We start from the raw sequence: 24,708 nt of genomic DNA on the forward strand, positions 1-24,708 counted from the left end.
GTCAAGTGTGGCTGTAGCTTGTACAGGTTTTCATGATCTGTTGTTGGCATTAAACAATTTAATATACACTTTTTGGACAAAAGTGTTCAGACACCTGATAATTACACCACCAGAGGCTTTAATAGCATTACATTCTAAACACATATGGGGCAGCTGTGGCCTAATTGGGTGTGTCCCAATACTTTTGTCTCTTAGAGAGTCGGTCTTGTAACCTGATGGCCGTGGGTTTGATTCCTCAATACCGGGAGGAATTGTAGGTGGAGGGAGTAAATGAACAGCTCTCCCATTCATCCAGTAAAGCATCTGTGAGATCAGGAACACTCACAACCTCTGTTCTGGATCATCCCAAAGATGTTCTCGGTTCTACACCAAACTCATCCAACAAAGTACAGACCTTGCTTTGTGCACTGGGTCACAGTCATGCTGGAATAAAAAAGGGATTTTCTAAAACTGTTCCCACAATGTTGGACGCATAGCTGCTCAGCCATTGAAACCCATTCCATGAAGCTCCCGCCACACAGTTTTGCGGTTATATTAATGCCAGTGGAAGTTTGGAACTGTGACTTTATTTGGTCTTCTGCTATTCCTAATGCTTCCATTTTCCAATTATACCACCTACAGTTAGCTTTGTAATATCTAGCAGGGATTCAATTTCATGAACTGTATTATTAGTATTAATGAACTGACTTACTGCAAATTTTAATGGAGGCTGATAGGTCCCTGATTTTAATTTAAATATCAGTTAATTTAAATATCATATCTGATTTTAATTTAAATTATAATGGAGGCTGACTAGGTCCCTGATTTTATACATGCAGCAATTGAAACAGCTGAGTTCAGTAATTAAGAGGTGTGTCTCGATACTTTTGTCCATATAGTGTATATACAGAAACTTAATCATACAACAAGTACTCAGATCCATAAATACATCTTCCACAATTTTTTAATAATGTTGTTTTATTTTAATGTATAAAATCTGGAATTCTCTGACATGGTTTGCAACAAGTAGAGTGATCCATTGTGCTTGATAATGCAATCAATCAATATTTTGCTTTATTGAGAAAAGAGGAGACGTTCTTGTTTAACAAGAAGAGCATTGCAAATGTTTTATTTCACTGAACTCAAACTCGTGTTAACTCAAGTTTTATTAGTCACAGCTTTCAGACCATGATGGTACACCACCTCTGCTCCAGGAGTCAAGCTGAAAGATATTTTATTGGATCATGTAGTAGTGTGTGACACTCTAGCGTAAATGCATGCAGGGTCTCTGCCAAATAAAACATGAGAAAAACAACACGCTACAATAAAAAGATTTGAAATTCATAGAGAAACTGCACAAAACAACACAGCATTACAATCCTTTTCTGAATCAGCCTCGAACCCAAAAGGGCTGGGTAAGAACATGAGGCATTTGGCTGAATGAAACTCCACGACATAATTATATTTTGTCTGTGTAAAGTTCCTCCATTGCTCTAAAGTACTCCCACAACAATAAGACCCCTGAAGCAAGGAAGCAAGGCAAAAAAGGCAAAAAAAGCAAGCTACTATTCTTACCAACAACAGATACACTTATTATAAGCACCATGAATTTAACATCTAGATTTAACCTTCCCATTTCAACATTCCATCCAAACTTCTCTGTTAAAAAAACAACATAAACTAATATAAAATAATAACAATATAACAGTACATACAGTACAATAATATTATTATAAAAGTGTCTAGCAAACAAAGAGCCCTTAAAAAGTGAACTGATAATGTTAAGACTTAACTGTAAAACATTTAAGAAACAGTGACCATTATTATAGTTTTGAGCCAGTTGTAAGAGATCAAATTTAATTTTAAAGTTTCCATTACTTATTTTTATTGCTCCTTCCTTTTCTCTTTCAGGCCTGTTCGCCTCAAGACTGATAACTATAAAGATAATGATAACTATATTAGCATTCACACCAACAGGTGATAACATTCTGTTTATGATATGGATGCTGCAGTTTTGTGTCTGCCCCTTTAAATGCTTGAGCTCTTTAAAATGTGGATTCTGATTGGCTGTTAATGTTTTTATCATTCATCTGCTGAATAAAATCGGCCTGATAGTGATTCCAACAAAAGTTATCGCTATAGTTGTGGTGTGGACTGTGCTATACTTCTAATTTTATTCTTTAAATTTCATTTCATTTTTGAAACTATATCTTTATCATTATAGTTAACATACTTGTTGTGAACCTTTAGACTTCATAAACAAATACAACTAAAGATGCATAATAAAAATGATTTGCAAACACTGTTTGTTGACACCATTTTGGCCCAGTTTTTTCTGTTCTGTTTCAATTCCAGCATTGTTATTTGTCCCCAGTTCTCTGTTTTCGTCCATTCTCTACTTCTTATAGTTTCCAAAATGAATGGCCAGTCGGTCTCCAACGCAGCGAAAGGTGGCAGGCTGTACCTCCCAGTAGTTAACCGGGTTGCCATAGAGGCTAATGCCATTATAGAAGCTCCTCTTCATGCCGTAACGCTGAGGACAGAAGTCATTAACATCCACTCGACTTATGTTGTTGGAATGAAGGTAGACCACCTGAAAAACAAAGCAAAAATCAATGATTGCACAATCTTGAATGGGACACTTTTTGTTCATGTTTGATATCTCGCACCTGCAGGTACTTCATGTCTGGCAGACCCATGGGGATGCGGGTCAGCCGGTTGTTTTCCAAATGCAGCTCCCTGAGATTAGGGACGTACGATAGGCTGCCGTTCTCAATCATCCGGATGTGGTTGAACCCCAGACCCAATCTGGCAAACAAGCGCAAGCACAACAATGAATAAGCAATAGACAATAGATGGGCCGCACACATTGTGACAGGCATCTAGTGAGGTGGAAACACAATAGACTGGAAACACTGTGAACAGGCACTGGGTCAACTGCAGCCCCGCAGGACAAGCTGCACTAAAAAATCCAGCACATGCAAGCTTTTTCTGCAAAAAGAGATTTGCATGAGTTAAACCAATATCAGGGTTATTATTTCACTATTATTTTGGTTTTTAATATCAGTTTAGTTTAAGTTGGCTTTAATTATGCATAATGAAAATTATTTTATTCTTAATATTCTTACTTAATTTTTTCATCTCATATAACATACAAATTGTGTATGAAATACTATAATAAATAAATAATACTACCAAAATTTTTAAAGTCAAGTCAAGTTTATATCAAAACAGCTGCAGTGCAATGAAATGTGCCATTGCAGGTACATTTAGCAGTAAATTTGTAACTGCCATCACTCAGGCATCTCTAGGGCATCTATGATTCAGCACCGTCAGATGGCCCACACAGGAGAGCAACTAGTCACTGGATTTGCCAAAGTTAACAAATTCATGGCATATAATCTTTTAAATACAGTTACAAATTTAGTTTGAGGCCATTTGGATTGACCATTTGATAATTAATTGTTTTGTGTTGTCTTTGCATTGTTCCATGGCTTAACTTGACTTCTGAACGCTGGGTTATTATTGTGATTTCAGACCAATCATCATCAAATATTGGTAGGTTGTATTACATGTGTTACATTGTGTTACATCAGACAGCCTCACTCTTGGTTACTAGTATTTGATCAGAGTTCACATTTTCTAAGCTTGAGAAAAAGTCCAAGACACTAACCAACTGAGTTTTGGTGGGAGAAGTTTATGTCTTGTTAATAATGTCTTGTTTTCTTAATTTTATTTTGTTACTTATTTTTTGTGTCTTTCATATTACACATGATTTGGATTTGTCTTAGTCCAAAATGTCCAAGCATGAGTTCAAGTACCCCAACTCTACTAAAGTCAGACCATCTAGAATTGACAAAAAAATGCAAAGAACTTTCTCTGTAGTGTTATTTGTTTTTAGTTTGTAATAATGCACACTTCAATTTCAGTTTAGTTTTTTGCAAACATCCATTTTCTTCATTTAAAAATATTGTTTCATTGCAAGCTTTTGTCAGCACAATAGTTTTAACAATACTTTTGAGATTACACAAATTAAACTGCCAATTCTTATTTTTGTGCAATTTAAAGAATAATCCTTGACTTTGAGTGAAATAACTGCAGCGGTATTCAGTAAAAATAGATTGCACAGAATAATAGATTTTCACTAGCCTAAGATGACAAATATCTTAAGATGGCTATAATCACATATGATTGCTAACAAGTTCAACTGTGTATTTTGTATAAAAAGATTTTGTCTCTACTAAACTAAACTTACAGTAAACAGGTTGCCCCCCCCCCCTACCCACCCACCCACACACACACACTCACACATAATTAAATTGTCATACACCAGGTGGCACTGCTGCTTTTTAGAGAGTCCACAGGCTGGGAAAAGGCATGTTGTGTGTTAGAGTGCAGGAGAGTTACCTGTACAGGTGTTTATAGCGGCTCAGGTCCTCTAGTTCAATGGCCTGGATCTGGTTATTGTCCAAGTGGAGCTCGTGAAGACTGTCAGGGAAGTCTGGAAGGAGAGGTACATTCATTATTATATAACCGGAAGTAGCACCACGTCTCTGCTCTTAACATTACATGAAAACTCATGCAAATTGTTATTTATGACCAAAGATATTTCTAAAGTTCATTCAAGTGAGAAACTGCACAGAGTAATTATCCAAATGTTCTTTCTGAAAATAGATACAAGAACAATGTTCACTCTTTAAGGACTTTTATGATTATTCTAAAGAATCACCTTTTGGTATTCCAGTGAGTTTGGACTCAGAGATGCGCAGGTAGTTGAGTTTCAGGCCTTTAAAAGCGCCAGGCTCAAAGCCGCTGTTCTGAATAGGGTTTCCGCCCATCTCTATAAGAAGCATTCAACATCAGACAGAATATCCCATCACAAAAACCAGCAGGCTCCATCTAAAAAAGGAAATGGTTTGGTCAGACTGTAACTTCTATACCACATAATGGCGAGCGCGCATACAAACCAATGCAGTTCATGCTGCCCAGACCAGAGAACGTTCCTTCTGCAACCTTCTTAATACGGTTGTCATGAATGCGCAGCTCCACCAGGGATGGGGGAAGGTTCTTGGGTATCACTGTCAGGAGGTTACGGGAAAAATAAAGCTTTTTTAAGTGTACGAGGGGTGCGAAGGTTCGCGGGTGGACTTTGGAGATCTTGTTGTTGACCAGCGACAGAGCCTGGTGGGAGACAGGAAGATGTTAGCATTTGGTTCATAGAAAGTCATGAAGACATGATTAATAATAGCTTGACCATGAGCATTAAATATGTACACAAAATCAAATGACTTATAAATGATGGTATAACTTAATGTCTTGTTCTTTTTCTCTTCTTCTTCTTCTTTTACAGGCCATGTCAAATATTGTGATTGGTGAGAGCGGCTGAGTAAATATTAGGGATAAATATAGGGGATAATATGAGTTCTAAGAAGGGAACTAAAACATTCAGTTTGGCACCGGAGTGTGTTTCCCGAACTACAGGAACATTCTTCTTCAGAGACTTGAACTGTTTGAACATCCTGTCAGGCTGTTTTGCACAGAGTGCCAAACGTAAAGTAATGTGTGCTGCAAACGACAGACCAATTTTTCAAGAGTTAGTCAAAACATGCTTGTCTCGTTGTTTCTTATGTAAAATATCTCAAATGAAAATCTTAAATGTTAATATTAAAATGTAAATATTAAATCTAAATGTACATCTAAATCTACAGCATTAAAGTAAATAGCAACATATTTAGATAATATGGAGCTTGATGGGCTGCATCAGCCAACGGCGAATAAATAACAAAAAAATCAAGGTGCGAGACTGGCACGCATCTGTGAACAGCACAAGAAACCATTTATAAATGTACAGTATTATGAACTTCTAATTTTTAATAATATGTTACTGTTTTGAGGATCACCAATAAGCCAAAACTTTTCTACAACAATTTGCACTTTATTTTACATTCAGCCTCATCTATATTTATTTTTCTCACTTATCCCATTATTAAAGGGTTAGTTCACCCAAAAATGAAACTTCTTTGACTAATTACTCACCCTCATGTTGTTCCAAAGCCGTAAGATCTTCATTCATCTTCGGAACACAAATTAAGATATTTTTGATGAAATCCGATTGCTTTCTGACCCTGCAACAAGGGAACTACCATGTTCAAGATCCAGAAAGGTATAAGAACATTGTTAAAACAGTCCATGTGACATCAGAGGTTCAACTGTAATTTTCTGAAGCTACGAGAATACATTTATGCGCAAAGAAAACAAAAGTAACATCTTTATTCAATAATTTCTTCTCTTCCGTGTCAGTCTTCACTGTGCATTCAATGCGAGTACCACAACACATGGTTGCATCATACATAAAATAAAACTAAGTATGAACCACTGATGTGACACAGACTATTTTAAAGATGTCCTTACTACATTTCTGGGCTGTGAACCTGTAGTTGCGTTACTAGTGTCTATGCAGGGTCAGAAAGCTCTCGGATTTCATCAAAAATATCTTAATTTGTTTTCTGAAGAAGAACAAAGGTCTTACGAGTTTGGAACAACATGAGGGTGAGTAATTAATGACAGAATTTTCATTTTTGGGTGACCAATCACTTTAACGATGAGTAGAATTTCACCCTTCACACTCTCTAGCTCTCATTTCTTTGATCACCATCAGTGTCTTACATAGAGGTTTGTAAGTCCTTTGAAGTCATTCTCCTTCAGTTCTGTGATGCGGTTGTTCTGCAGGTCCAGGAGTTTGGTGTCTCTGGGAATTTCCATGGGCACTGCAGTCAAACCTAAACATGAAGACAAAATGTTTACAGCTAATTTAAAGCTTGTAGGATATAGAGCATACAGATCTGTATACAAATGTCTGTACAGAGAGACCATTAACTCACCATCTGGTCTGGATTTCCCCATGACAGGGCTTTTTATTCAACATCAAAACAAAAGAATTAAATAGTGAATACAATTGAAGATCTTAACAATTACAGCATGTCTTTGACAAGATATTTAGATATTAACCATTGTGGCCAAATGAGAGCTTATTGGGCATTTTCAATTCTGTGTCAGGTTTATACTTGCATTAGTTTATCTTTATATTAGAGGCGGGTGACCTGAGGATGTTCTGCCAGCACTTTAAATAGGCACTTTAAAAATAATTTGGGTTCTTTTGCCACACATGGACCACATCACAAAACTATATGTAAACCACATCAAAGCACAAATCCAGCATTGTGTCTGTTTTAACAGTAAAGTGTCCAAGATTCTAAATCAGGCCAGTGATTCATGATGATTTCCAGCAGAGCCCAATAATTTATACTAGGCTGGGTTCAACCTCTGTTGCCTTCCAGTCATTTATAATGTTCTTGCGAACCACAACTGCCAAGCCGTTTAGCTTCCAGCAGGAGCAAAAAGTGAAATCATTGAGACATTATGCATATCAAAGAAATATATTGATATATGTTGGATTAAATAATAAAAACGTAATCTCTACAGACAGCATCTGTGGCATGCAGTCAATTACCACAGAAAATCCTTTTGACTTGTTTTTCATTAGTAGTAAAACAACTTCTGGATACCTTACTCAACTCAGCATTTTCACAGAAAAGACTTTAGTGTTTCTGTGTGTTGTAGTGTTTAATATGCTCCTTATTCAGATTCAGATTTGTAATTTACTTTTTTGCAAATGTTACACATATATTCACATACAACACAAACTTTGATGCCAAGTGCCACATACTTTTTATAGGGAACATATCAGCATGCTATGATATCAGTCTTATACAATGTAGAACTTGGAAAACAGAATGTTTATAGTACATTTTTTAAAAGAAATTAATACTTTTATTCAGCAAGGATGCATTAAATTAATCAAAAGTGACTGACACAATAAGACATGTTGAATGTAACAAAAGATTTCTACAGTATGTCAAATAAATGCTGTCATTTTGAATTTTTCTGTTTCTTAAAATATTTAGGAAAAATGTATCATAGTTTCCACAAAATTTAAAGCATCACTTTACATCAACTGTTTTCAACATTGAAAAGAATATAATAAGAATTGTCAAATCAACATATCAGAATGATTTCTGAGGGATCATGTGACACTGAAGAATGAATTGCTGCTGAAAATTCAGCTTTGCATCACAGGAATAAAGTACATTTTAAAAAAGCCAAAAAAAAAAATAGTAACTTTAAATTATAATTATAATCATATTTCACATAATTACACAGTTTTCCCTGTATTTTTAAACAAACAAATTATGCAGCCTTTGCATCATAATTTTATGCAAATAAAATTAGGAATACTAGAATTTATAATTGAGTATAATTGAGTATAACTGAATAGAGCACCCATTAACAATTTGATTAACTAACAGAACTGTTTTTGGGTTTTGGGTCTAAGGGGGATAAAATATTGCATGATAGTAGCAGAAAATCACGTAGGAGCATTAAATATTATTTTAAAATTTAATTTCTAAGAATTTTAATCATTTGAATCATTGTTTTTTCAAAACAAAAAACAAAAGAAATGATCCCATAGAATATCTTGAGTTCAAGCCATTTTAAGCCAATATACTATAAGTTCAAGTCAAAGATCTTTCCTGCTTTCCTTTCACAATAGTTCTTCCAAGCCATCTGCCCACCTGCCACTCAAACCAACAAGTGCTCAGTGGCTTTAACCAGTCGCCCGCTGACAAACACAATGCCAAACCCCAGAGCCCAGCACATCGCAGCCCCCCAACCACAGCTCTGCACACACCCCCTAGTAGGAACATATTTTATGATGAAGGCACATAACCACCTAAATATATACACAGTTATGAACATCTGTTATGAATAAGCATCACCATCAATTCAATTACAGCCTACATGGCAGAATAACTTCCAGATACGAAAGAAAATAAAAGAGTGCAGTGGACGGATCAATGTATTATAAGCAAGCCTTCATCACAGTGGGAGGAAGCATAGAAAGAACCGCCTAAAGCAAGGGCTGTATTTTTCGATTTTTATATCAAATCCACAAGCATAAACAAAGATGCAATGACATTTTGCGAAAACAAAAACACTTGCAAAGACCAAAACACGTGGCATAAAGCATTCTTGCACATATGCAAACATAGTCAGACACACACAAACTAAAAAGGAATACATATAATTAAAATAATAATAACTCCAAATTCCGAAGTTCTTGTTGCTTCTGTCAGTTCAATGGCTGTAAATGTTCTATGAGGATCATAACTTGAGCAAACTTGGCGGGAGAATGAAAGAGAGTGTATCCATAAGTATGACTACAGTTACAGCGGTGCTTCAGTGGGTGCTGTTGGTGCCATGCAGAAAAAATACACAAACTGGCTAAATTTAGTCAGAAATATAAGGTTTTATCCAATTTCTGGAGACTGCATCTAACCCAGGCCTTCTCACTTTCCCACATACTAAAACGTTATCAAGCTCCACCACTGCTACATGGGTGCACACAAACATGGTGGTTGGTTTGTTTGTTTTGTGTTGATATAATTCTTGTACATATGTTTGTCCATCCGCAGTTTATGTATTTAGATTTGGAAACTTGAGTGATCGCTGGAAAGCATAACATTCATTTGAATGACAAAAAAGTTCCTACAAGGTGAGAGAAAATGGTTTAACCAATCAGTTCAGTTAACAGTTTCCTCTTTGATTATAGCTCTGTTATTTCCTATCCGTGGAAAAGAAAACAAGACCCTCTAAAAGCAATCACAATGAAATGAATTGGCCCCTGTAAAAAAAAAAAAAAAAAGTAAAAAAAAAAAAAAAAAAAGGAAAAAAAGAAAGAAACTTACATTTTAGGCCTAAATTACCACTTTGTGGATGTACTGCTGACAAGACATAACCCAGGACTATTTCCGCCCTTCTGAAATAAACAACCACTCATCAAAGTCTTCCACATCTTCATCTCTTCTCTTTCTCCCTTGCACATTCCTTTTCACATTCCCTGTCTATCTCTCTGACACTGTCTTCCTGTAAAACATCCCGTGTGTGTCATAAAAACAACACAGAACCACTCTTACAGTTCAATGGAAAATTACACAGGCTTTTTTAATTGTTTCCCATTCAAGCCCCAGTTTTCTGAGAGACTACAACGAGCAGACATGTTCATTTGGATGAGAGCTGTCAAACAGTCTCTATAAGATGCTTTTAATATTGAATTGAAACAATTTAAAGATTTGATGAATTATTGTACAGTTAATGTAAATATTTTTTACAGATTATTAGCTCATTCACATCAAAAACAATATTATATTATATATTAGGTATATGTTAGAAGATAACTGTAACATTGACTATATTAGTGCCCACATCAATAGACAATCCTTCCTTTTATTATAAGCTTATGTTGCTGGTTTGTCATCTGCCACTTTAAATGTCCAAGGATTCTGATTGGCTGTTCATTAAATGGAAAAATCATTCTCAAAGTGATTCCAAGAATGTAATTTCCCTGTGTCATTATTGTTACACACAGACATAGATAGATAGATAGATAGATAGATAGATAGATAGATAGATAGATAGATAGATAGATAGATAGATACTCACTTAGGTCTGAGCATTGCACCACATTGAGCTGACAATGGCAACCAAAGGGGCATAAAGACACATCTGGCGGCAGCTCCTCCACAGCTGAACCCTCTTCATCTCTCATCATTACCGTTGTCAGATCGCCCAATTCTCCATCCATAGCAAAGTCCCAGAATCCTCTCTGCTCAAAGGGCAGAGCCAATGAGGGAGCAGTCAGGCTGCAGACATTGAGCAGCAGAAGCAGGAAAGAGCGGCAGGAGAACATTGTTGAGATACAGAGACTCACACACACAGACCTGAGTGCGGAAGAGACAAAAAGAGATTAATCATTGTTAATTTCATTTGACATAACTGTTTTTATATGTAACCGTGTATATCCTGTTCTGAGTGTGATTGTTATAACCTTTCACACACACAGAGCCTTTAGTTAGTTTGGAGCTGAATGTGTTAATTACGCAAAGGACAATATTAATAAGACTCTTTGTCCTCTCTTCAAGTTCAGCCCACAACCCATTTCCTCAGTTCTGTTTATAATAATTATAACAGATTTCACAAAGTACATCAAAGGAACAGGATGGAACTAGGTTGTTATTTGGGGGGTTGGGAGAATATTGTAACATTGCCATCTGAATATGAATACATCGTTCAGCACTGGACATGCCCTCCCTGAGAAACACTAAAAGTTTTAACATGGACTTGTAAACATTACTCAAAAGTACTAAAATTACTATTATTCAAGCGTGGATAAAGAAGTTGGATGTTAAAAACATCACTGACATTTAAAAAAAAATTAAGTGTAGGGGAAACCAACGAGACAAGCTGTGAGTCTGTGTCTGTAGGACAGGTCTGGTCAGACGGTGTGTGGTGGTGGAAAAACTCAAACTGGCCTTCTTAAAACATATCTTAAAACAAGCCATTCATTAGACAGGAAGGAGGTAGGAGAGGATATTTCTGACAGTCCCTGTTTGTGTGTGTGACTAAAAGGGTGGGGAGCCACTCATGATGCAATTTCTCAATGTCTTCCAGCTGAGTCCAGTGATGTCACCAGACATTTTGGGGCTAAGATGTGGTTTAGGATCTGGGGTCCGCAGAACCCACCAGAGGACCACGCTGATACCTTAAACATGGGGCTGTAACCTAAACCACAAACCCTGTTCAGCCACATACCCCCCACCTGTCAGTTTCTGACTTAACCTTGGCCCGTGTGTTCAACCTGATCTAACCGAGGCCTAAAATTAAATCCAACACCTGTTCTAAACCCAAATCAACACCCTAAAGCCAACCTGCATCCTGAACTATAACCCTGAATCATGCATACTCTAATACCTCACAGTGAATGTGATACCTCAAGCAACATAACATTACAATTATCCTTTAAATCCAACCAGCTGGGGAAAGCATTTCATTAAATCTCAATGTCATCGTAGACGATAGTCTTCACAAGTGAATCACAACACTTTAATCCATAGTATTCCCTATACATGCTGGAATGAAACACATGTGGATGAGTGAGAGGAGCCAGATGTCAGAGAATGTCATGTTCCCCAAGAGAGAAACTCAGTGTCTTCCCATCACAATTTACAGCCACATTCAAATCTTCCCTCAACAACATTATAAGTCAGGAAGTAAAGATAGAAAAGGTATGAAAAGCATTCAAAATCCCAGATACTCAATCAAACGGAAATAAACTTTGTCTTTTGTGTTTGTCATCGACTTTAAGAGAAATACTAGATACAACTGAAACAAGATTACAGTATAATATATGGATATATTATATAAAATAGATTTCCATGAAGACCTCCCATGAACTTTATGAAGTTAGATAATGTCTGCTGTATCAACACTACAAAATATATTTTTATCCTATGCATCCAAGAAGACCTCCAATGAACTTATTTATTTTTGTTTGTTTGTTTTGTTTATTTATAAGTTAGATAATATCTGCTATAACATTTGTCATTCAAAGATGAACGATGAATTGAAAATTAGACTCAGTTCCTATTTATGCATAGCAAACTCACAGTAAAGACTCCCATTAAGCTTAGAGGGATCCCACACAAACGTTGTTCATGTAAATGTGTCCGTTAAGTCCTTTATGTTTCTCATTTCACACAGTGTCTCTGTCATTAACTGAGTAATGAGCATGGATGCTTTTGCCGTTCCCCTTGGCTACTCCTCAATCATCTTCTGTGAACATTCACACTTCTTGTCTAGTTCTGAGGCAACAGAAAGATCTTTGAAATGACTACAAACAGACATTTACATTAAAAATTTGTCATGGTGCCTGACAGTTCCCAGAGCTGACCATATGTCGCTGATCCAAACATTTACTAAATTTCAGTTCATCCAAGATAGGCATTAAAGCCTAAAGTATCCAATGGAATCCCATTCTTCATCATGACATGCCAACATCTATGTGTGTTCCTCTCATATCATCTGCCCATCTTTCACTTTAAAGTCAAACACATGGGAAAGGGACAGACATTTTTTTATGCTGCTGACCTGGAATAAAAGCAAACAGGGAAGAAAATGTACCCATTTATAAAAATAGCGGCTAAATTATACCGCTCTTCCCAAAAAGGTTTGGTTTGGACTGGTCAGAGGAATGCGAGGAGAGGGCCGAGGCACAAATACACACAAGTCCTTGCATCCTGCTCTTCACGGAAGAGTTTGTAAACTATATGTGTTATTTATGAACACAAGCATCATAATACGGGTAAGTATATGTGTCAATTTTATGGGATAAAATACTGTTCCAAAGCAGAAACTCTTTAATTAGAAGCTGCTCAACAAAACAAAGTGTCTTGAGTGGGATCTAAAAGTTATGTTCGCACATCAGCAAAATACTGTTGGGCTGTAGTGCTAAATACAGCTATGCAGGCCACCAAATGCGACAGAAAGTGTCTTAGCATCATTACAATCTAGTGGGGAAAACTTTGTCTATTTAATTTTCTTAAAATGCGTGCCAGTGATTAAAATATATTCTAAGAATACTTAGCAAATGTTCCTATTAAGTTATTTCTAAATGTTTTCTTAACATTCAGAACATCCTGTTTTTTATATTTTAAAAACATTTTATGCAAAAATTAAGGAAGCATTCCATTTCATATTGTAAACATTATGGAACTCTTACTTTTGAATGTTCTCTGAGCATTCTGAAAAAAGTAGTAACATTTTATAAAATGTTAGACGAATGTGCAACTAAAACGTTTTTGAAAAAAAAAAAAAAACAATGCATAAATGACGTTTTAGTGCTATTTTTTTGATAACATTATTAAAGACCTGATAACAATGACCTAGCATTCTGTTAATGTTCCTGGAAGAATGTTCGTTCACAACTTGCCTCAATGTTAGCAAAAGTTCTGAGAATGTTACCTGTTAGCTGGGGATGTGATTCGTGAACAAATGATTCTTAAAGGGGACATTGCTCATTTTCCACAAGCTATTATGATTCTTTAGGGTTTCCATGAAAAGTCTGTAACATACTTTGGTTAAAATTCCTCAAAGTTTGGGTAAACCAACACCCTTTTAACCTTGTCAAAAACAGCTATGTTCACAGTAAACCATTTCAGTGCATGTCCCTTAAAATGATAATCATCTACTGCTCATAACAAACCAGCTGCGTATTGTCTTTTACATTTTTTTAGCTTTTCTGAGCTGGCAGACATTTCATTTGATGTCCCCTTTAAGAATCACTTGTTTATAATGAGTAAGGATTCACAAAACAACTTCAAACTAATTGGAAAGTGAATCACTTATCCACTCAGTCAGCTGATTAGTTCAAAGTTGTTAATGATTAAACTGACTTCATCACTGAAGGGTCATTTTGATTCAAAGTCTGATTCAAAATGAACCAGAGCCATAACTGTGACTTATGATTTAGTGAGACTTACTTACTAAAGATCTGAGTCAGACCTCTTAGTAAATATACTTGTGATCCCAACTCACATCAGTGACAGAATGGAGGAAAAAACCTTGGGAGAAACCATGCTCTGGAGTCAAAGCAGCTTTACAGTATTGAATAGGAAAATAGTGTGTCAATAATGCAAAAGTAATAGTAATAGTAAACACTCAATTTTCAGTTAAAGACTGAATTCAGTGATGTCATCATCCAGCTCAGTTCAGTTTAAATAGTATCTGTGCAATCAAGTAGACAATATCGCTGGAAAATAAGTGTCCCCAACTAAGCAAGCCAGAGGCGACAGCTGCAAGGAACCAAAACTCCATCGGTGACAGAATAGAGGAAAAAACTTTGGGAGAAACCAGGCTCTGGGGTTGACTATACAATTCTGTGGAGATTAACTAGCTCATGGCTTCTATGCAGTACCATTACAATCACAATTTGTTTGATTTTGTTTTGAGGAATGCAGAAACTTTGTGATGATTAATAAATTGTTTTTAATAGCTGATAGTTTGATTATATATCTTTAAACACTGGAAAAATAATGCTTAATTTCTGTTGAGGTTACATTTTGTCTTTGTCTCCTTTTTGTCTAATAAACTTATGAAATGATGTTCTTTAATATTTAGGTCTTGAGCATCGATACATGTCTTTTCTCTTCATTAAAACAAATAATTTCTAAATCTCCACCTAGTCTGGTGTTTCTGAAAAAGACAGACAGTAATTAACTAAATGTCAGATTTTAATAATAGAGCACACAGCAGACACCTCTGCCGAAATGAGAGACTGAGCAATGCTCACACAGAGATCTCACTGAACACTGCAGCATGTTTCCCATGATTACTGTAATAATAATAATAAAACACAACACTAACACATTAGCCAAAAAGGGAATTTCCCTGCATACTGTGAGCTGTGTGTTTATGTCTGATTTGTATGTCTTTAATACTCATTCATAGAGATAAGCCTGAAAAGCTAAAACCCAAGGCTATGGCATGCCTGCCATTGAGTTATACAGTGAACCAAAATCTATAAATAAGACAAGAGATAAAATATCAGAGGAGTCTAGAAATATTAAAAAGTGCTCCATCAAAATCTGCTCCTGACCTCGTCACATGATGTTTTGTTAAAAGACAAACAGTACAGAGATTTGTTTCATAACTAGGCAGTTATCAGAAGGAAGGTTTAACTGTGGCTTTGTGAAAACTTCAAGGGATGCTAAAATTCAAAAGACCTTAGTCATGGTAGTGCCATATTCAGTTTTTGACAGAGAGAGAAGATCTCGTCTCAGTGGTATCGGCCACAGGGCTGCTACTGAGAGCTGCACTAACTCAGGGAACCAAACTTGGTTCCTCCAGAGTGGGGCCACCAAGAGCATTTCGTCTCCCTGACCCATTTAATGATCTATCGGGGGGAAAGTGTACAGGCGAGCACTGGGCCAATCGTGTCTTTTGAGGCAAAGAGGTCTACCTTTGCCTTCACAAAGACAGACTAGAATTCTTAAACCGTATGAGGATGTAGGGTCCATTCTCCTGGAGCCACATTGCCTCTGGACGGCATGTCTGTGCCATGGCTCAGGCTGCCCGGCACGTGAACTGCTTTTAGAGAAAGGAATTTGTTCTGTGCCCAGAATAGGAGATGTCGAGCCAGCCTGTAAAGGGAGTGAGACTCCAGACCACCTTGGCGACTGATGTAGGCTACCACTGTCATGTTGTCTGAACGGACCAGGACATGGTGCCCATGTAAGGCAGGAAGGAAGGTTTTCAGGGCCAGAAAAACTGCTAGGAGCTCTAGACAGTTTATATGCAGGCGCCATTCAGGGGCCGACCAGGAGCCAGACGTCCTCCAACAAAGCTTCCCAACCTGAGTTGGAAGCATCTGTCGTAACCACCTTCCTCTTGGAGGTCAGTCCCAACTGTACGCCTAACTGAAACATGTGTGTAGTTGTCCAAGGGGCCACAGCTTTGATACAGCAATGGTTTACCTTGATATGAAAGCGGCCCAGGCGCCAAGTGTGGAACGGGACTCTGGCTTTGAGTCAAAATTGGAGAGGCCGCATGTGAAGCAGTCTCGAGGGAATTGCAGAGGAGGCGGCCACCATGAGGCTGAGCAGCCTCTGAAAAACCTTGAGGGGACGAGACGATCCTGGTTTTAGGGAAGCCACCAGTCGCTGAATAGTCAGGGACTGTTCAGGCGTGACCCATGCCTGCATCTGGGCAGAGTCCAAAATCATCCCCAGAAAGACCAGTCACTGTCTGGGTGACAAATGAATCTTCAGAAGGTGCTCCATGTGGCCGAGTAACAGCACTCTGTGAGCGACTAATTCCCATTCTGATTTGGCCAGGATCAGCCAGTCGTTGAGGTAGTTGAGTATGCGGATTCCCATCTGCCTCAGGGGGGAAAGAGCCACATATATGCACTTCGTAAAAGTGCGAGGGGCCAGAGACAGTCCAAATGGTATGACTGTATATTGGTAGGCCACTCCCTTGAACAGGACCCTCAAGAACGACCTGTGATGGGGGACTATGTGGATGTGAAAGTAAGCATCTTTCAAGGTCCACTGTTAAAAACCAGTCCTTGGGGCAAATGTGAGCAAGGATCTGTTTGATAGTTAACATCTTGAATGGCTGGAGCATAAGCGAGCGATTCAGATGTCTGAGATCCAGAATTGCCTGTCTCAGCCCACCATTTTTTCAAGGGCCTTGGTGCTTTGGGTAAGGAAACCGCTTTTCTGTCCAGGGGCGCTGCTGAAACCCGGGCTCAGACTTCTGAGGCTGAGGTGGTGCCAGCTTTGCGGGCTGAATACATGGCATTTTCTGGCGGCTAGCGGCCGCAGCACCTGAGCACTTAGGGAGGAATTGATGCAGCACCATGACGTCTTCTGAGCCATCTTCTCTACATTCCTTATTTCAGTGAGTTTCAGCCAAAGGTGGCGCTCCACCACCATCAGGCTGGCCATGGTCTTGCTGATAGCCTGAGCTGTGTCTTTCGTAGTGCGCAGAGTGTCGTGGTCAGTTCTTCATGAATCGCAGGCAAGAACGGGGTGGGCCACTGATGGAAAGGCAGCTGATGGTGTCCCGGCAAGAACCACTCGTCTAAGAGACCATGAGCGGGCTCATCTGGAGCTGACCACTCGATTCCCAGATCCTCCAGCACCTTGGAGAGAACAAGGATCAGCTCGCTGTCTGGTTTTGGCTGCGATGGTTGCGATGAAGTGAGGGCTTCAAGCTCGTCTGACGCCATCAAAAACATTGAGTCATTGACAGCCATCTCTTCCTTGTATACATGTTTCTTTCTGGTGGGCTAAAGCACCATTGGTTTATGAAGTGAGGGCTTTAGGATTTTTTGATGTTTTCGTGCATGTTATACAGTATATAGACTGACAGTCTGTGCATTAGTGCTGAGGATTTGACAGTGACTCTCTTTCTGCAGGTAACATCATGAAGTAGCTGACAGAAAATTACTAGTGCATTAATGACTCATAAATTCAACTGATTTAGTGTTTCATTTAGGAACGAAGCACCACCATAGGCATATTTTATGCAATAAACACATAATGTGCGTAATGCATTTAAGGTCTACAAATGTGCATTGATAACAATCATAGGAGATTATGTGGTACTTATGGTGCATTCCATTTGAGCTTTGAAGTAGGAAATTCTGAGTTCCTATAGAAACTTTTAACCAGAATGCCCCCTCAAGTCAGAGTTCCAATTCAAAAACTCTGAGGAACTGCATAAACCCTGACTTTGGAATCCAACATAGTTGCTCAGTGAATTAACATTAGGTGAAACAGGAGTAATATATAGTTTATAAGCACTTTTATAAGCACTCTTTGTCTAGGCCTATGTCTCAATCAGGGCTTGAAAATGAAATATATATATATATATATATATATATATATATATATATATATATATATATATATATATATATATATATATAATCAGTTTGCTCCGAGCAGAATCAATATTTTAAGATTTATGTTCCCGCGTTCCTCTGTATTATTATTGTTCTGAAACCGGTTTGCCTAAAAAAATAATGGTTAATAACTTTATTTTTAAAACTTTTTCTTTGCATATAATAATAATAATAATAATAAAGTACAGCGAAGATATCTGGTATCTTAACCTGCTGCGCTTAGTCACAGCCAATACAGCATCATCTTTTCTATATTATTAATAAATTATATAGGCTACTAAACAAAAGAAAAAAAAATGATAATGCTTTAAAGACATTCAAGTATTTTTTAAGATATTTAAAAATGTTTGCTACATTGTTAAAAAAATGCTACTGTCACAATTCACTGGTGCGAGGAAATGAGGAGACGAGGATATGTAGAATAAACTTCAACAATCTTTAATAACAATCAAAAAATAGGAACAACTTCAGGAGCACAGGAGAACAGACAAGGAAAGACATTTAACGGTAAACAATGAAACTCTGAACAGAACAATTCTTAAATACACCACTCAATCAGGGAAAAACAAAACACACCTGGAATCAAACAGAACACAATCAGGGAACAGGAACAGGGAGACCAAATATGGGCTTTGGAAAACACAAGGGAAAACTAGATCAAAACACACAGAACAGTGCTTGGGCGTGACATTATGTGACATTACGTGACATTACGTGACATTACGGAAGCCGCGACCTTGCGCCACATAACATTGAGGGGTGGGAGGGTGTCTTCCTCTGCATTCTCCTATTATAAGCAGAGGTGAAGGAGACTGCTGCTGTCAGCTGAGGGCTTGGGAGAGAATTGGCCAGCAGACTTGACTTCGGAGCGGCCAGCGGGGTTGACTTTAGAGCGGCTGGCAGGCTTGACATCGGAACGGCGGGTGGTTCTGGGCTGAGGATGAGGGAGGAACTTTGGAGGACGAGGGATACATGGGCTTGGGCAGGTGGTCGGAAACGTTGGTGTGGTATGTGGGAGTTCCTGGCGTGGGGTGAGCTGGGGAGATGTGGCGAGCTCCAGAGAGGCCTGGACAACGAGACTTTGAATTTGCCTTTATTTCTTCTACTTCAAAATTGGAACTGTTTAAATAAAGGATGAGATTAACCAGTTTGATCAAGGGGGGGGGAACATGGGAAGGTCGGAGCGGTTAGTCTTGTCGTCAAGCCCCAGCTGGAAAAACGGACCTAGAGTGGCATCGTGCCAGCTCATCCAGTTAGCAAGCTCGAGGAATTCCTCCACATATTGCTCCAACCTCAGACCGCCCTGCCGCTAACACCACAGCCGGTCCTCAGCTGCTGTCATACTTCTCTTTCTTGGTCTGCTGTTCTGTCACAATTTACTGGAGCGAGGGAATGAGGAGACGTAGAATAAATTTCAACAATCTTTAATAATAACGCAAAAATGGGAACAACTTTAGGAGCACAGGAGAATAAACAAAGAAAGACATTTAACAGTGAATGACGAAACTCTGAACAGACCAATCCTTAAATACAAACTCAATCAGGGAAAAACTAGACGTGGCACCAGTTTATTGAAAACGAGTTTATCTCCACCAGTTTATCTCCACCTACGGGAAACTTTTTCAGGCTTCTGATTGGCCAACATGGCTTTACGGTTGAAATTAGATCACCACCTGTTGGCTTGGCATGCTCTTGACAGTGCGTCATTGGATGCGTCAGCATCATATTTGCATATCCGAGTTCCTGATTGGTTGACAGCAAATTTAACATATTAAATGGAATGATTAAATAATGTTATTAACTGGTTAATGGCCATTTCATATGTTCGATTCTGTTCGGAACTATAAAATGTGATTTAGTTTCTGTTTCTGGTTCTGTTCCTGTCAAAATTTTGTTAGTTTCCAGTTTTCGTTCCTTGAACCGGTTCAGAGCCCTGGGCTGCGTTCAGCCCCAACAAAACGGTGCAAAACATTTTTTAAACGGAAAAGGTGGTGTGTTGAACATCCTGTTCTGATGATGCAGAGTTGCAACTATGGCGGCTGAGAAGACCATTCTTTGTGTTCCTTTTGAAGAATTTTCGGAGCCTGATGAAATTGGTATAAATACGTGTTTAATACTGCAAAATCTGTTCGATGTTACAGTCACTGCCCTTGACATCCAGAATAAAAGAGAACATCCAAATCGAGTGAATGGATTTGTGAAAACTGTGGTTCCTAATTATTGTGATCCAACATTTGCCTCACATTTCAGGATGAAAAGACAAACATTTCAGGATAATCCACTTCTTATCTCTGAGACTGTTATGATCTATATGACCTTATTAGTTTATTGTGAGTACTAGGCTTATCATTATTGCTGATCACTGTTGTTTTGCTATGTTATTGTAATATTTACCATTGTATAATCAGAGGAGTATAGAAAAGTTTATGAAAGTGTCACTCCACAATATGATAACAAAATATATAAACATGTATAGTTTTTTATGTTACATTAATCAGTGTCTAACACACCTTCCTAAGGAAAGGATATGGACCAGAAAACATCGCAATTACTAAATGATATTTAGACAGACTTAAAGAAGCTCCAGATCTATTTATGCTCTTATTATTTCAGATATTTTGCCTTTAATGTAAATAAACACGTGCAAACAATATACTTGCTCTTGTGAATTTATTTTAATGTTAATTACATTGCTCTCAGTCTTTTTAATACCGCGTGGTTTATGTACATATTGCTGCTGATTGGGCTGACATTTTAGACGCACCCACCAAACAAGAGAAAACGTATCTCAAACCCCGTTGCATACTGTTTCCAGGAAACATGTTGTTCAAACTGGAAACCATAGCAAAATGTTTTGCACTGGTTTGAGCTTGAACTTGCCCCTGGTCTCAATAAATTCACACAGTCCACACAGTACTATCCAGCTTCTTCCTGCGAACGCAATAAGCCTACTTCAGAATTATATCTGAAAAACATAGCTTTTTATGTGTTTTTATTGACTGGTATTGCTAACAATTGACATGTCCATTTTGTTTTTTTGACTTGTGTACTGGCATATGGTCAACTCTGGTGTGACATCATTCCCAGCTGCAACACCCGATTTTTGAGGTATATGGAACACAGTACTTGGGAGTCTGTTATTTACCCACAGTATTTCTGGATTGTGAAGCTGTGGGGGTACATATGACAAAAATGCTGGGAAATACTGCTTGAGAAGAAAAGATAAAAACTTCATAAATATTTTTCTCTAGATCTTTGAGTGCAATTTTTAATCGAAAATGCCTTCATCATGAGAAGCTGCATGTTGAGAGTTAAATTATGGCACTTTTCTAACTGACATACCAAAGTTGGGAGGAGGAAGTTGTTCAATTTACTGCACTAACCGTGGGAGCCAGTGAACTCAAATGACCTCAGTGAATCTGTGGTTTGTTATATTAGTTAGAAAGAAGAATTTCTTTTAAAACAACATCTTTGACGCATTAAATGTGGTCTGTTTGGGAGTCCAGTGACACACTTGCATTTAATGTTCAACAGCCAATAAAAGTCTTATATCACCAATCAAAATTATATAAAGATTTCTCACAAATAAAGTCAAGCATCTAAATTGAGCCGTTTTGTCTGTTGAATGCACACATACTAGGCTACTTACTTTTCTCTCTCTCACACTTTCTCTCCTGACAAACCATTGGGTGGTTCTGGGCTCTTTGCGCTTGGCAGGAATTAACTGCTGGCTTGACTGTAATTTGTTAACTTCAGTCCCTAAAAAAGCTTCTGCCTGGCAATGTCTGTTACTGCTCTGCGTGAATGTGGCGACTGGCACAACAAAGAGTGAAGGCAGACCTGATCAACAGAGCAGGTTGTTAAATGAGTTATACTGAGTGTGAAACAGTATTTTTTTTTAAAGATATTGGCCATTTCCACAATTTTATATATAGAGAAATCTGAGATAGACTGAATAAGATAAATTAAGGGTAAATTAAATGGAAAAAGACAGAGATGCCACAAATTTGAGCTTTGAAACATGTGAGAAATAATTTAAACAATCAAATCAAACTCAATGTAAATAAATCATAAAACTGAATCATAATTCTGATAGAAACTGACAATTTTTTTATATGAGCATCATACGCCTATTTTTAGGTGGTAGTGGTGCAATCATTGCTTAAAGGGTAAAAAACATTTTATTAAATGGTGATCTTATACGGACCTATATTTTTTATAGATAGATAGATAGGTAGATAGATAGATAGATAGATATGCTGAAATTTTGATGCTGAAAACAAAAAATAACTTCTGTTTGATTAAATTAAAGGAAGAGGAATATTAAACGTTTGAATAGCAAGAATAGAGTTGGGAAGCAAAAATCAATTCCAATTGCATTGGATACTTAAAGTCAGGAATCAGATACTTGTACATTCCAATTCCACCTATCAATTCCTCTGTGTGCCTTTTTTTTTTTTTTTTTTTTAGTTTTTTTTATGTTGAGAATGTGTTTGTCTTTGAATCGTTAATTTAAGAGTTTTTTTTTAAAGAGATTATTTATAAAGTAATGATTCATGTAATTATTGAGTGAGTAATTGTTTAGTTAGATTCATGAATTTAATTCCATTCTAATGTTTTTTCTTCAGAATTGTGAAAGAACTACAACCTCCATTACAAAAAAAAAAAATTAATTGACCTTCATTAAAAAAAAAATTCTGATTTTTTTTGGAATTATGCAGCTCTTAATCGAGTCCAGTTTTTATGTAGAAGGCTGATTTTTGTTTATGGTAATCAGCAGCAATTAAATGTTTTGCAAAAAGGGACACAGAATGAATATGTTTGATATCTAAATGTCTAAAACATTTTTTTAACCGCATTGGATTCGAAACTGGGAATCGATAAGAATCGGAATCGTAATTGATCAAATTCAAAGGATACCCCACCCTAAGCAAGTAATTGAGAATTGCCACTAAAAAATCAAAGCAGACAGGTGAAGATAAATATAAAGCAACACTTTCTAATTCTAAGTATATATTTTGGCTTCTTGTTTCTTTATATCATTCTTTACTAAAACAAACTCTTTCGTTGAATTAAACTTAACACTTTAACCACCCAAACACCAGGACATCATTTAGCGCACTCCTTTATCTGCACTCCTTCATCCAATCTGTGCATCTGAATGAACAGAGAGCAACAAGTTTGCGCGTGCATAACTCTAAACTGAGGAGGTTTCACAAGGCTTTGGTTTCATGAGTATGTAATGCTCACTAAAGCTTATAGCCTAGTTCAGAAACTTTTTATCGGATACATTAAGTAGGCTAGCTAACCAAATGAAAATGACTGCAAATCTTTTTTTTAACAAATAAATAAATAATAATAATAAAGAAAAAACAAGCAAAATAACCAATAAACGCAAAATAACAAAAATAAAGACTTACCTTAATCTGGGCTGTAATATTTCCACACTCCTGCGACCCTAGACTAATTGACTTCAGTGTTTGTTATTTGGGCTTTACAGCATAAAGCATATATATACGTGACTTGGTCTTCTAGTTTGAACTGTCTTAACTGACTCCCGCGGTGTCATCAAGCCTGTTTCTGTCAGTGAGGCGGAGAGCTGGACTGGTTTCCACGCGGAGGAAATGTGCGCACACAGGCGCGCGGGTTTGGGTGGGCTGAATAGTGCCACAACTTCAGCCAACCGGCCGCTCTCATGCAGTGATGCACACTCACTCGTGTAGGCTACTTATTATTAAAGAAACGATTTCTGACAGAGCTAAAGTTCTTTGATTTAATAACTTTCATCACGCCTTTCAACTGCAGTCAAGCAAATGAAGCGGTTTCTCCAAAAGTGGATTTCAAATTCCTGCACTGATGCCTTGACAAAAATGTCACCATCGTCGTAACCGTAATTTTTCCGCCAAAATACAATTTGCTGGTTACTGTAATCACAATAAATGAATGTTGTTATATTTGTGCTTTCCATTAGGCTAATTCAGATATTTTCTATTTCTATTTACCTTCCAAATGGGAAACGGTTGCCATCTTTTAAGTTCATTTGAGTGAGATTTGTGTCAGTTGTTCATTGGTTCAATATCAATTCATATGTATTTACTGTACATAAAAGGGGATACAAATCAAAAGTTTGTATAAGTATCATTAAAAAAAGGAATTAAGAGTATTAACTTTTAAAATTTCACATTTAAAAATCTAGTGTTTAATCATGTCTAAACATTTCTTCAAATTAAAAAGTATATATAAGTACATATAAGTATGCAGGTATGACCTGCAATATTCTAGACACAATTTAGTAAAGAGCCATACAGGTAGCTATAGTGGGTTAAACATGGCATTACAAAAGAAAATGAATTTGGTTTTTTTTT

General features: G+C 37.4%; 1 protein-coding gene across 1 annotated transcript; it reads right to left on the reverse strand.

The window, feature by feature from the left end:
- Positions 1–1,092: 1,092 nt before the first annotated feature.
- Positions 1,093–24,044, reverse strand: bgnb (biglycan b). Its single transcript, XM_042750101.1, has 8 exons — positions 23,764–24,044; positions 10,540–10,817; positions 6,646–6,758; positions 4,947–5,160; positions 4,709–4,819; positions 4,387–4,480; positions 2,649–2,787; positions 1,093–2,572 (listed from the first exon to the last, which is right to left on the reverse strand). Exons 2-8 carry the CDS (start codon positions 10,784–10,786, stop codon positions 2,375–2,377), a joined length of 1,116 nt encoding a protein of 371 aa, XP_042606035.1. The 5' UTR covers positions 10,787–10,817; positions 23,764–24,044; the 3' UTR covers positions 1,093–2,374.
- Positions 24,045–24,708: the final 664 nt, after the last annotated feature.

This window comes from Cyprinus carpio, chromosome B23 (genome assembly GCF_018340385.1).
Source record: "Cyprinus carpio isolate SPL01 chromosome B23, ASM1834038v1, whole genome shotgun sequence".
Lineage (NCBI taxonomy): Eukaryota > Metazoa > Chordata > Actinopteri > Cypriniformes > Cyprinidae > Cyprinus > Cyprinus carpio.

Bases quoted from the DNA above. Each gene is read 5' to 3' on its own strand.
- bgnb (XM_042750101.1), bottom strand. From the start codon at position 10,786: ATGTTCTCCTGCCGCTCTTTCCTGCTTCTGCTGCTCAATGTCTGCAGC. The intron at 6,759-10,539 runs GTGAGTATCTAT...CTTCATGTTTAG, and splicing joins GGTGCAATGCTCAGACCTAA to GTTTGACTGCAGTGCCCATG. The intron at 4,481-4,708 runs GTGATTCTTTAG...CTCTCCTTCCAG, and splicing joins ACTCACTGGAATACCAAAAG to ACTTCCCTGACAGTCTTCAC.